The sequence below is a fragment of the Salvelinus namaycush genome, chromosome 12 (genome assembly GCF_016432855.1).
Source record: "Salvelinus namaycush isolate Seneca chromosome 12, SaNama_1.0, whole genome shotgun sequence".
Lineage (NCBI taxonomy): Eukaryota > Metazoa > Chordata > Actinopteri > Salmoniformes > Salmonidae > Salvelinus > Salvelinus namaycush.
This window is the reverse complement of record NC_052318.1, coordinates 2,550,803-2,565,700: the sequence shown is the minus strand read 5'-3', so window position 1 is coordinate 2,565,700 and position 14,898 is coordinate 2,550,803. Positions and strand designations below refer to the sequence as shown.

The window sequence follows — 14,898 nt, the reverse complement described above, 5'->3', positions numbered from 1 at the left end:
CTAACCAGCAGCATACTGTATGAATCCATACCAGACTGAGAGGACTAACCAGCAGCATACTGTATGAATCCATACCAGACTGAGGGACTAACCAGCAGCATACTGTATGAATCCATACCAGACTGAGAGACTAACCAGCAGATACTGTATGAATCCATACCAGATGAGGGACTAACCAGCAGCATACTGTATGAATCCATACCAGACTGATAGACTAACCAGCAGCATACTGTATGAATCCATACCAGATATGAGAGACTAACCAGCAGCATACTGTATGAATCCATACCAGAAGAGAGACTAACCAGCAGCATACTGTATGAATCCATACCAGACTGAGAGACTAACCAGCAGCATACTGTATGAATCCATACCAGACTGAGAGGACTAACCAGCAGCATACTGTATGAATCCATACCAGACTGAGAGACTAACCAGCAGCATACTGTATGAATCCATACCAGACTGAGAGACTAACCAGCAGCATACTGTATGAATCCATACCAGACGAGAGACTAACCAGCAGCATACTGTATGAATCCATACCAGACTGAGGGACTAACCAGCAGCATACGTATGAATCATACCAGACTGAGGGACTAACCAGCAGCATACTGTATGAATCCATACCAGACTGAGAGACTAACCAGCAGCATACTGTATGAATCCATACCAGACTGAGAGACTAACCAGCAGCATACTGTATGAATCCATACCAGACTGAGGGACTAACCAGCAGCATACTGTATGAATCCATACCAGACTGAGGGACTAACCAGCAGCATACTGTATGAATCCATACCAGACTGAGGGACTAACCAGCAGCATACTGTATGAATCCATACCAGACTGAGAGACTAACCAGCAGCATACTGTATGAATCCATACCAGACTGAGAGACTAACCAGCAGCATACTGTATGAATCCATACCAGACTGAGGGACTAACCAGCAGCATACTGTATGAATCCATACCAGACTGAGAGACTAACCAGCAGCATACTGTATGAATCCATACCAGACTGAGAGACTAACCAGCAGCATACTGTATGAATCCATACCAGACGAGGACTAACCAGCAGCATACTGTATGAATCCATACCAGACTGAGAGACTAACCAGCAGCATACTGTATGAATCCATACCAGACTGAGAGACTAACCAGCAGCATACTGTATGAATCCATACCAGACTGAGAGACTAACCAGCAGCATACTGTATGAATCCATACACAGACTGAGAGACTAACCAGCAGCATACTGTATGAATCCATACCAGACTGAGAGACTAACCAGCAGCATACTGTATGAATCCATACCAGACTGAGGGACTAACCAGCAGCATACTGTATGAATCCATACCAGACTGAGGACTAACCAGCAGCATACTGTATGAATCCATACCAGACTGAGAGACTAACCAGCAGCATACTGTATGAATCCATACCAGACTGAGGGACTAACCAGCAGCATACTGATGAATCCATACCAGACTGAGAGACTAACCAGCAGCATACTATAGATCCATACCAGACTGAGGGACTAACCAGCAGCATACGTATGTATGAATCCATACCAGACTGAGAGACTAACCAGCAGCATACTGTATGAATCCATACCAGACTGAGAGACTAACCAGCAGCATACTGTATGAATCCATACCAGACTGAGAGACTAACCAGCAGCATACTGTATGAATCCATACCAGACTGAGAGACTAACCAGCAGCATACTGTATGAATCCATACCAGACTGAGAGACTAACCAGCAGCATACTGTATGAATCCATACCAGACTGAGGGACTAACCAGCCATACTGTATGAATCCATACCAGACTGAGAGACTAACCAGCAGCATACTGTATGAATCCATACCAGACTGAGAGACTAACCAGAGCATACTGTATGAATCCATACCAGACTGAGGACTAACCAGCAGCATACTGTATGAATCCATACCAGACTGAGAGACTAACCAGCAGCATACTGTATGAATCCATACCAGACTGAGAGACTAACCAGCAGCATACTGTATGAATCCATACCAGACTGAGGGGACTAACCAGCAGCATACTGTATGAATCCATACCAGACTGAGAGACTAACCAGCAGCATACTTATGAATCCATACCAGATGAGAGATAACCAGCAGAACTGATGAACCATACCAGACTGAGAGACTAACCAGCAGCATACTGTTGAAACCATACCAGATGAGAGACTAACCAGCAGCATACTGTATGAATCCATACCAGACTGAGAGACTAACCAGCAGCATACTGTATGAATCCATACCAGACTGAGGGAGATAACAGCAGCATACGTATGAATCCATACCAGACTGAGAGACTAAACAGCAGCATACTGTATGAATCCACCAGACTGAGGGCTAAACAGCAGCATACTGTATGAATCCATACCAGACTGAGAGACTAACCAGCAGCATACTGTATGAATCCATACCAGACTGAGAGACTAACCAGCAGCATACTATAATCCATACCAGACTGAGAGACTAACCAGCAGCATACTGTATGAATCCATACCAGACTGAGAGACTAACCAGCAGCATACTATATGAATCCATACCAGACTGAGAGACTAACCAGCAGCATACTGTATGAATCCATACCAGACTGAGGGACTAACCAGCAGCATACTGTATGAATCCATACCAGACTGAGAGACTAACCAGCAGCATACTGTATGAATCCATACCAGACTGAGAGACTAACCAGCAGCATACTGTATGAATCCATACCAGACTGAGAGACTAACCAGCAGCATACTGTATGAATCCATACCAGACTGAGAGACTAACCGCAGCATACTGTATGAATCCATACCAGACTGAGAGACTAACCAGCAGCATACTGTATGAATCCATACCAGACTGAGAGACTAACCAGCAGCATACTGTATGAATCCATACCAGACTGAGAGACTAACCAGCAGCATACTGTATGAATCCATACCAGACTGAGAGGACTAACCAGCAGCATACTGTATGAATCCATGGCAGACTGAGAGACTAACCAGCAGCATACTGTATGAATCCATACCAGACTGAGAGACTAACCAGCAGCATACTGTATGAATCCATACCAGACTGAGAGACTAACCAGCAGCATACTGTATGAATCCATACCAGACTGAGAGACTAACCAGCAGCATACTGAATGAATCCATACCAGACTGAGAGACTAACCAGCAGCATACTATATGAATCCATACCAGACTGAGAGACTAACCAGCAGCATACTGAATGAATCCATACCAGACTGAGAGACTAACCAGCAGCATACTGTATGAATCCATACCAGACTGAGGGACTAACCAGCAGCATACTGTATGAATCCATACCAGACTGAGAGACTAACCAGCAGCATACTGTATGAATCCATACCAGACTGAGAGACTAACCAGCAGCATACTGTATGAATCCATACCAGACTGAGAGACTAACCAGCAGCATACTGTATGAATCCATACCAGACTGAGAGACTAACCAGCAGCATACTGTATGAATCCATACCAGACTGAGGACAACCAGCAGCATACTGTATGAATCCATACCAGACTGAGAGACTAACCAGCAGCATACTGTATGAATCCATCCAGACTGAGAGACTAACCAGCAGCATACTGTATGAATCCATACCAGACTGAGAGACTAACAGCAGCATACTAGTAGAATCCATACCAGACTGAGAGACTAACCAGCAGCATACTGTATGAATCCATACCAGACTGAGAGACTAACCAGCAGCATACTGTATGAATCCATACCAGACTGAGAGACTAACCAGCAGCATACTGTATGAATCCATACAGACTGAGGGACTAACCAGCAGCATACTGTATGAATCCATACCAGACTGAGAGACTAACCAGCAGCATACTGTATGAATCCATACCAGACTGAGAGACTAACCAGCAGCATACTGATGAGGATCAGCACAAGGAGGAAGATGGGACAGGACATCCTTCTATTGGTTCCTTTCTATAGCAACACAACTACAGCCCATCTCTGTCTCTCTCCCCTCTCCCTTTCTCTCTCTCCCTCCTCTCCCTTTCTCTCTCTCTCCCCTCTCCCACTCTCTCTTTCTCCCCTCTCCCTTTCTCTCCTCTCCCTTTCTCTCCTCTCCCTTTCTCTCTTTCTCCCCTCTCCCTTTCTCTCTTTCTCCCCTCTCCCTTTCTCTCTTTCTCCCCTCTCCCTTTCTCTTTCTCCCCTCTCCCCTTCTCTCTTTCTCCCCTCTCCCTTTCTCTCCTCTCCCTTTCTCTCTTTCTCCCCTCTCCTTTTCTCTCTTTCTCCCCTCTCCCTTTCTCTTTCTCCCCTCTCCCTTTCTCTCCTCTCCCTTTCTCTCTTTCTCTACTCTCCCTTTCTCTCTTTCTCCCCTCTCCCATTCTCTCTCTCGCTCTCTTTCTCTCTCTCTCCCCTCTCCCATTCTCTCTCTCTCCCCTCTCCCATTCGCTCTCTCTCCCCTCTCCCATTCGCTCTCTCTCCCCTCTCCCATTCTCTCTCTCTCCCCTCTCCCATTCACTCTCTCTCCCCCTTCCCATTCTCTCTCTCTCCCCCTTCCCATTCTCTCTCTCTCCCCCCTCCCTTTCTCTCTCCCCCCCTTCTCTCTCTCTCCCCTCTCCCATTCTCTCTCTCTCCCATTCTCTCTCTCTCTCTCTCTCTCCCATTCTCTCATTCTCTCTCTCCCCCTTCCCATTCTCTCTTTCTCCCCATCTCTCACCTGTTTTCCATCCAGTGTATAGACCCTCTTCACCACTCCAGAGTCCAGTTTGATGGCCTCCGTGATGTCGTTGAGGACCTGTTCGTATGAATGGGCCGTCTTCTTATTGAGGAGTATTCGTACAGCCTTCCTGGGCTTCACCCCGCTCCGCACCACCGTCACCAGCTTGGGCCGGATGAAATCCTTCACCCCCTGGTCCCGGGTGTCTGGAGGTCCGGCCTTGGAGCTGCCCAGGGATGGAGGCCCGCGGGCGGCCGCCGCAGACGAAGCTTTGACGTTCACAGACCAGTTGGGGTTGACGTTCTTGGTGTAGTCGAGCTTCTTGAAGACCTCGATGGAGCCACACACGTAGCTCTCGCCTGGGGAGGTGAGATAGAGGAGAGAGACAGAGGGGGAGGGGGAGATGGGGGAGAGAGACGGGGGAGGGGGAGAGAGACAGGGGGAGAGAGACAGGGGGATGGGGAGATGGGGGAGAGAGACAGGGGGAGGGGAGATAGAGGAGAGAGACAGAGGGAGGGGGAGATAGAGGAGAGAGACAGGGGGAGGGGAGATGGAGGAGAGAGACAGGGGGAGGGGAGATGGGGGAGAGAGACAAGGGGAGGGGGAGATAGAGGAGAGAGACAGGGGGAGGGGGAGATGGGGGAGAGAGACAGGGAGAAGGGGAGGGGGAGAGAGACAGGGAGAAGGGGAGGGGGAGAGAGACAGGGAGAAGGGGAGGGGAGATAGAGGAGAGAGACAGGGAGAAGGAGAGATGGGGGAGGAGAGACAGGGAGAAGGGGGGGGGAGAGACAGGGAGAAGGGGAGGGGGAGATAGAGGAGAGAGACAGGTAGAAGGAGAGATGGGGGAGAGAGACAGGGAGAAGGGGGGGGAGGGAGAAGGGGGGGGAGAGACAGGGAGGAGGGGGGGGATGAGGGAGAGAGACAGGGAGAAGGGGAGGGGGAGGAGAGACAGGGAGAAGGGGAGGAGAAGATAGAGGAGAGAGACAGGGAGAAGGGGAGGGGAAGATAGAGAGAGAGAGACAGGGAGAAGGGGAGGGGAGATAGAGGAGAGAGACAGAGGAGAGAGACAGGGAGAAGGGGAGGGGAGATGGGGAGAGAGACAGGGAGAAGGGGAGGTGGGGAGAGAGACAGGGAGAGAGGGAGATGAGGGAGAGAGACAGGGAGAAGGGGAGATGAGGGGAGAGACAGGGAGAAGGGGGGTGGGGGGAGAGAGGACAGGGGGAGGGGGAGATGGGGGAGAGAGACAGGGAGAAGGGGAGATAGAGGAGAGAGACAGGGAGAAGGGGAGAGGTTATAGAGGAGAGAGACAGGGAGAAGGGGAGATCGGGGAGAGAGGCAAGGAGAAGGGGGGAGAGGAGAGAGACAGGGAGAAGGGGAGATGGGGGAGAGAGGTAAGGAGAAGGGGGAGAAGAGAGAGACAGGGAGAAGGGGAGGGGGAGATAAAGGAGAGAGAAAGGGAGAAGGGGAGATGGGTGAGAGAGGCAGGGGAAATTATTTGGAAATAGCCACGGGATGATTTTTAAATACCATTGAAGAAATGTATTAAAGCTACTTTTTAAGTGAATACCTGCAGTCAACATGTGCAATATGTTAATATTCAATACGTTATTATTCAATATGTTAATATTCAATATGTTAATATTCAATATGTTAATATTCAACATGTTAATATTCAATACGTTTATTATTCAATACGTTTATTGTTCAATATGTTAATATTCAATATGTTAATATTCAATATGTTATTATTCAATATGTTAATATTCAATATGTTATTATTCAATATGTTAATATTCAATATGTTAATATTCAATATGTTAATATTCAATATGTTAATATTCAATACGTTAATATTCAATACGTTAATATTCCATATGTTAATATTCAATACGTTAATATTCAATATGTTATTATTCAATATGTTAATATTCCATACGTTAATATTCAATATGTTAATATTCAATATGTTAATATTCAATATGTTAATATTCAATACGTTAATATTCAATACGTTAATATTCCATACGTTAATATTCAATACGTTATTATTCAATACGTTAATATTCAATATGTTAATATTCAATACGTTTATTATTCAATATGTTAATATTCAATATGTTTATTATCACAGGGACCGGAGCCTTATTGTCCAGCATGCTCCAGGTGGTCCCCAGTCACAGGGACCGGAGCCTTATTGTCCAGCATGCTCCTGGTGGTCCCCAGTCATAGGGACCGGAGCCTTATTGTCCAGCATGCTCCTGGTGGTCCCCAGTCACAGGGACCGGAGCCTTATTGTCCAGCATGCTCCTAGTGGTCCCCAGTCACAGGACCGGAGCCTTATTGTCCAGCATGCTCCTGGTGGTCCCCAGTCACAGGACCGGAGCCTTATTGTCCAGCATGCACCTGGTGGTCCCCAGTCACAGGGACCGGAGCCTTATTGTCCATCATGCTCCTGGTGGTCCCCAGTCACAGGGACCGGAGCCTTATTGTCCAGCATGCTCCTGGTGGTCCCCAGTCACAGGGACCGGAGCCTTATTGTCCAGCATGCTCCTGGTGGTCCCCAGTCACAGGGACCGGAGCCTTATTGTCCAGCATGCTCCTGGTGGTCCCCAGTCACAGGAACCGGAGCCTTATTGTCCAGCATGCTCCTGGTGGTCCCCAGTCACAGGGACCGGAGCCATATTGTCCAGCATGCTCCTGGTGGTCCCCAGTCACAGGGACAGGAGCCTTATTGTCCAGCATGCTCCTGGTGGTCCCCAGTCACAGGGACCGGAGCCTTATTGTCTAGCATGCTCCAGGTGGTCCCCAGTCACAGGGACCGGAGCCTTATTGTCAAGCATGCTCCTGGTGGTCCCCAGTCACAGGGACCGGAGCCTTATTGTCCAGCATGCTCCTGGTGGTCCCCAGTCACAGGGACCGGAGCCTTATTGTCCAGCATGCTCCAGGTGGTCCCCAGTCACAGGGACCGGAGCCTTATTGTCCAGCATGCTCCAGGTGGTCCCCAGTCACAGGGACCGGAGCCTTATTGTCCAGCATGCTCCTGGTGGTCCCCAGTCACAGGGACCGGAGCCTTATTGTCCAGCATGCTCCAGGTGGTCCCCAGTCACAGGGACCGGAGCCTTATTGTCCAGCATGCTCCTGGTGGTCCCCAGTCACAGGGACCGGAGCCTTATTGTCCAGCATGCTCCTGGTGGTCCCCAGTCACAGGGACCGGAGCCTTATTGTCCAGCATGCTCCTGGTGGTCCCCAGTCACAGGGACCGGAGCCTTATTGTCCAGCATGCTCCTGGTGGTCCCCAGTCACAGGGACCGGAGCCTTATTGTCCAGCATGCTCCTGGTGGTCCCCAGTCACAGGGACCGGAGCCTTATTGTCCAGCATGCTCCTGGTGGTCCCCAGTCACAGGGACCGGAGCCTTATTGTCCAGCATGCACCTGGTGGTCCCCAGTCACAGGGACCGGAGCCTTATTGTCCAGCATGCTCCTGGTGGTCCCCAGTCACAGGGACCGGAGCCTTATTGTCCAGCATGCTCCTGGTGGTCCCCAGTCACAGGGACCGGAGCCTTATTGTCCAGCATGCTCCTGGTGGTCCCCAGTCACAGGGACCGGAGCCTTATTGTCCAGCATGCTCCTGGTGGTCCCCAGTCACAGGGACCGGAGCCTTATTGTCCAGCATGCACCTGGTGGTCCCCAGTCACAGGGACCGGAGCCTTATTGTCCAGCATGCTCCTGGTGGTCCCCAGTCACAGGGACCGGAGCCTTATTGTCCAGCATGCTCCAGGTGGTCCCCAGTCACAGGGACCGGAGCCTTATTGTCCAGCATGCTCTTGGTGATCTAGTTACAGTAGGGAATTCACAACTAAATATTTGCCAGCTAGATATCTTATAACTATTAAGTTAACTGTCTAACATGTGCGAAATGCTCTGCTGTTGTGCATTTGGTTTGCTAATTTACTAGGTAGTTAGCTACCTAGCTAAGTGGTTAGCGTCTTCCAAAATCCTGCTTCGCTTGGTAGAGAATCCCCTTTGGATCAAGAGCCTTGTTGGCTAATATTTGTTTTGAGCATGCAGCATTTTTCAGTTACTTATATAACTTTATGAGCTAGGATGTCTGTCCTACAAATAGTTTAGGGTAGAGACTGTATAATAGGTTTTTGCAATGCGCTCACTAGCCTTTAGTTAACATTCTCTACGTGCTTTTACATGTAGTTGTTAGCATTGCTAACCTTCGGATTAGAGAGGCACAATAGGGTTTGAACATAGCGCACCTTGTGTTCAGCTTCCCTACGGTGAAGCATGGTGATGGGAGTATAATGCTTTGGGGATGTTTTTCAGCAGAAGGGACTGGAAGACTAGTCAGCAAAGACGAACAGAGCAAAGTACAGACAGATCCTTGATGAAAACCTGCTCCAGAGCGCTCGGGACCTCAGACTGGGGTGAAGGTTCACCTTCCAACAAGACAAAGGCCCTAACCACACAGCCAAGACAACGCAGGATTGGCTTCGGGACAAGTCTCTGAATGTCCTTGAGTGGCCCAGCCAGAGCCCGGACTTGAACCCGATCGAACATCTCTGTATAACTGAAAATAGCTGTGCAGCAACATTCCCCATCCAACCTGACAGAGCTTGAGAGGATCTGCAGAGAAGAATGGGAGAAACTCCCCAAATACAGGTGTGCCAAGCTTGTAAAGTCATACCCAAAAGGACTCGATGATGTAATCCCTGTCAAAGGTTCTTCAACAAAGTAACAAAGTAAAGGGTCTGAATACTTATGTAAATGTGGAAAAAAATTGACAATTGACAATGTGGATACGGCCCTAGTCTAGTCACCTCCTCTATGACAATGTGGGTACGGCCCTAGTCTAGTCACCTCTATAACAATGTGGATACGGCCCTAGTCTAGTCACCTCCTCTATGACAATGTGGGTACGGCCCTAGTCTAGTCACCTCCTCTATGACAATGTGGATACGGACCTAGTCTAGTCACCACCTCTATAACAATGTGGGTACGGCCCTAGTCTAGTCACCTCCTCTATAACAATGTGGATACGGCCCTAGTCTAGTCACCTCCTCTATGACAATGTGGATATGGCCCTAGTCTAGTCACCTCCTCTATAACAATGTGGATACGGCCCTAGTCTAGTCACCTCCTCTATAACAATGTGGATATGGCCCTAGTCTAGTCACCTCTATAACAATGTGGATACGGCCCTAGTCTAGTCACCTCCTCTATGACAATGTGGGTACGGCCCTAGTCTAGTCACCTCTATAACAATGTGGGTACGGCCCTAGTCTAGTCACCTCCTCTATAACAATGTGGATATGACCCTAGTCTAGTCACCTCCTCTATAACAATGTGGATACGGCCCTAGTCTAGTCACCTCTATAACAATGTGGATACGGCCCTAGTCTAGTCACCTCCTCTATAACAATGTGGATATGGCCCTAGTCTAGTCACCTCCTCTATGACAATGTGGATATGGCCCTAGTCTAGTCACCTCCTCTATAACAATGTGGATACGGCCCTAGTCTATTCACCTCCTCTATGACAATGTGGATACGGCCCTAGTCTAGTCACCTCCTCTATGACAATGTGGATACGGCCCTAGTCTAGTCACCTCCTCTATGACAATGTGGGTACGGCCCTAGTCTAGTCACCTCCTCTATGACAATGTGGATACGGCCCTAGTCTAGTCACCTCCTCTATGACAATGTGGATACGGCCCTAGTCTAGTCACCTCCTCTATGACAATGTGGGTACGACCCTAGTCTAGTCACCTCCTCTATGACAATGTGGATACGGCCCTAGTCTAGTCACCTCCTCTATAACAATGTGGATACGACCCTAGTCTAGTCACCTCCTCTATGACAATGTGGATACGGCCCTAGTCTAGTCACCTCTATAACAATGTGGATACGACCCTAGTCTAGTCACCTCTATAACAATGTGGATACGGCCCTAGTCTAGTCACCTCTATAACAATGTGGATATGGCCCTAGTCTAGTCACCTCCTCTATAACAATGTGGATACGGCCCTAGTCTAGTCACCTCCTCTATAACAATGTGGATACGGCCCTAGTCTAGTCACCTCCTCTATAACAATGTGGATATGGCCCTAGTCTAGTCACCTCCTCTATAACAATGTGGATACGGCCCTAGTCTAGTCACCTCCTCTATAACAATGTGGATACGGCCCTAGTCTAGTCACCTCCTCTATAACAATGTGGATACGGCCCTAGTCTAGTCACCTCCTCTATAACAATGTGGATACGGCCCTAGTCTAGTCACCTCCTCTATGACAATGTGGGTACGGCCCTAGTCTAGTCACCTCTATAACAATGTGGATACGGCCCTAGTCTAGTCACCTCCTCTATAACAATGTGGGTACGGCCCTAGTCTAGTCACCTCCTCTATGACAATGTGGATACGGCCCTAGTCTAGTCACCTCCTCTATAACAATGTGGATACGGCCCTAGTCTAGTCACCTCTATAACAATGTGGATACGGCCCTAGTCTAGTCACCTCCTCTATGACAATGTGGGTACGGCCCTAGTCTAGTCACCTCCTCTATGACAATGTGGATACGGCCCTAGTCTAGTCACCTCCTCTATGACAATGTGGGTACGGCCCTAGTCTAGTCACCTCCTCTATGACAATGTGGATACGGCCCTAGTCTAGTCACCTCTATAACAATGTGGATATGGCCCTAGTCTAGTCACCTCCTCTATAACAATGTGGGTACGGCCCTAGTCTAGTCACCTCCTCTATGACAACGTGGGTACGGCCCTAGTCTAGTCACCTCCTCTATGACAATGTGGATACGGCCCTAGTCTAGTCACCTCTATAACAATGTGGATATGGCCCTAGTCTAGTCACCTCCTCTATAACAATGTGGATACGGCCCTAGTCTAGTCACCTCCTCTATAACAATGTGGATATGGCCCTAGTCTAGTCACCTCTATAACAATGTGGATACGGCCCTAGTCTAGTCACCTCCTCTATGACAATGTGGATATGGCCCTAGTCTAGTCACCTCTATAACAATGTGGATACGGCCCTAGTCTATTCACCTCTATAACAATGTGGATACGGCCCTAGTCTATTCACCTCTATAACAATGTGGATACGGCCCTAGTCTATTCACCTCTATAACAATGTGGATATGGCCCTAGTCTAGTCACCTCCTCTATTACAATGTGGATATGGCCCTAGTCTAGTCACCTCTATAACAATGTGGATACGGCCCTAGTCTATTCACCTCTATAACAATGTGGATATGGCCCTAGTCTAGTCACCTCCTCTATGACAATGTGGATACGGCCCTAGTCTATTCACCTCTATGACAATGTGGATACGGCCCTAGTCTATTCACCTCTATAACAATGTGGGTACGGCCCTAGTCTAGTCACCTCCTCTATAACAATGTGGATACGGCCCTAGTCTATTCACCTCTATGACAATGTGGATACGGCCCTAGTCTATTCACCTCTATGACAATGTGGATACGGCCCTAGTCTAGTCACCTCCTCTATGACAATGTGGATATGGCCCTAGTCTAGTCACCTCCTCTATGACAATGTGGATACGGCCCTAGTCTAGTCACCTCCTCTATAACAATGTGGATACGGCCCTAGTCTAGTCACCTCCTCTATGACAATGTGGATACGGCCCTAGTCTAGTCACCTCCTCTATAACAATGTGGATACGGCCCTAGTCTAGTCACCTCCTCTATAACAATGTGGGTACGGCCCTAGTCTAGTCACCTCTATAACAATGTGGATACGGCCCTAGTCTAGTCACCTCCTCTATGACAATGTGGGTACGGCCCTAGTCTAGTCACCTCCTCTATGACAATGTGGGTACGGCCCTAGTCTAGTCACCTCCTCTATGACAATGTGGGTACGGCCCTAGTCTAGTCACCTCCTCTATGACAATGTGGATATGGCCCTAGTCTAGTCACCTCCTCTATAACAATGTGGATACGGCCCTAGTCTAGTCACCTCCTCTATAACAATGTGGATATGGCCCTAGTCTAGTCACCTCCTCTATAACAATGTGGATACGGCCCTAGTCTAGTCACCTCCTCTATAACAATGTGGATACGACCCTAGTCTAGTCACCTCCTCTATAACAATGTGGATACGACCCTAGTCTAGTCACCTCCTCTATGACAATGTGGATACGGCCCTAGTCTATTCACCTCCTCTATGACAATGTGGATACGGCCCTAGTCTAGTCACCTCTATAACAATGTGGATACGGCCCTAGTCTAGTCACCTCCTCTATAACAATGTGGATACGGCCCTAGTCTAGTCACCTCCTCTATGACAATGTGGGTACGGCCCTAGTCTAGTCACCTCCTCTATGACAATGTGGATACGGCCCTAGTCTATTCACCTCCTCTATGACAATGTGGATACGGCCCTAGTCTAGTCACCTCTATAACAATGTGGATATGGCCCTAGTCCAGTCACCTCTATGACAATGTGGATACGACCCTAGTCTAGTCACCTCCTCTATGACAACGTGGGTACGGCCCTAGTCTATTCACCTCCTCTATGACAATGTGGGTACAGCCCTAGTCTAGTCACCTCCTCTATGCATTTAAGCATTGGATTAGTGTAATTTTATACATTCACTGTCTTCTAGTAGCTGAATTGTATCAATCTTGATGCAAATGACCGGCTACCATCTGACCTATTACAGTCCTTCCCTCTGCACAATGGGAGGAGTTAGTAGACCTACATCACAAAAACGATGTGCGGACGCTTCAATGGGGCAGAAGTCCATGTGTTGTTTCGATTCTGGATGGCCAAATAGCAGAACGATGGATTCATGTTGTTTTCAATAAACATTGGTAACTAATTATAATTTACATTTTGTTAACAAGCTAAGCCAACCCCGTCTGTTTTGTCCCATAGTTGTGCAGTGTTCATTTTGTTGCTAAACAACCAACCCGTCAGTTTTGTCCCACAGTTGTGTATTGTCAGTTTTGTTTCTAAACAACCAACCCGTCAGTTTTGTTGCTAAACAACCAACCCGTCAGTTTTGTTGCTAAACAACCATCCCGTCAGTTTTGTTGCTAAACAACCAACCCGTCAGTTTTGTTGCTAAACAACCAACCCGTCAGTTTTGTTGCTAAACAACCAACCCGTCAGTTTTGTTGCTAAACAACCAACCCGTCAGTTTTGTTGCTAAACAACCAACCCATCAGTTTTGTTGCTAAACAACCAACCCATCAGTTTTGTTGCTAAACAACCAACCCCGTCAGTTTTGTTGCTAAACAACCAACTCATCTACACTGAGTGTACAAAACATTAGGAACACCTGCTCTTTCCATGATATAGACTGACCAGGTGAATCCAGGTTAAAGCTATGATATAGACTGACCAGGTGAATCCAGGTTAAAGATATGATTCCTGTGGAATGCAACTTAATATTAGAAAGGTGTTCTTAATTTTTTGTACTCTCAACCATACTCTACCCAGAGAGAGAGAGAGAGAGAGAGAGATTTCCAAAGTAATTCAAGCATTATATTACCCTCTAGCAGTTGATCGGTGCTGGTGATCTTTTTGGTTCCGTCCACGGAGTAAATGGTCCTGACGCCCTGCGGCAGATTCACATTATCAGACAGCGAGCGGGTTAGGTCCACCAGCAGCGCGTCAAACGACCGGAACCGCTCCACTGAGATGGCGTACACTATCCCGTTAAAGTAGCGGTCCCCGTTGCGGTAGAAGCGGACCTTCTTGGCCTTCTTCTCTGAGCTGAGGTTCTTGAGTGTCCGGGAACGGTAGAGGCTGCAGTGGGCGCTGTGTGTAGGGCTGGTCACCCCGTTCAGCCTGCTCCCTCCTCGGCTGTTCCGCTGCGCCTTATCCCGCTCGTCGAAATGCTCCAGCTCCATCGCACTGCCGAAGGTCACAAGCACAGCTACACTATCTAAATAAAGAAATAGATAATTAGGACGAATAATGGAACCAACTAAACAAACATGTACAGTGATAATCTGAGATATTCCGGATAAAATGCGTAAAAATGGTGTCCAAACAACACCCGTTTTAGTTTCAATTAACCGGTTTGTCCAGAAAGCCGCGGTCTATCTCTGTTAGCCAGGACTAGTGTCCGCGGTCTCAAAATAACTTGCTAATGACAGATTATGTATAG

At 48.1% G+C, this 14,898-nt stretch overlaps 1 protein-coding gene across 1 annotated transcript in view; it reads right to left on the bottom strand.

Moving 5' to 3' along the window:
- Positions 1 to 14,650, bottom strand: part of LOC120056735 (serine/threonine-protein kinase DCLK1-like) — a 52,958-nt gene extending 38,308 nt beyond the window's left edge. The window contains exons 1-2 of the mRNA XM_039004942.1: positions 14,278 to 14,650; positions 4,741 to 5,099 (exon numbers count right to left, since the gene is read on the bottom strand). Coding sequence (XP_038860870.1) covers positions 4,741 to 5,099; positions 14,278 to 14,638 — 720 coding nt within the window. The 5' untranslated portion in view covers positions 14,639 to 14,650. The remainder of the gene's footprint in view (positions 1 to 4,740; positions 5,100 to 14,277) is intronic.
- Positions 14,651 to 14,898: the final 248 nt, after the last annotated feature.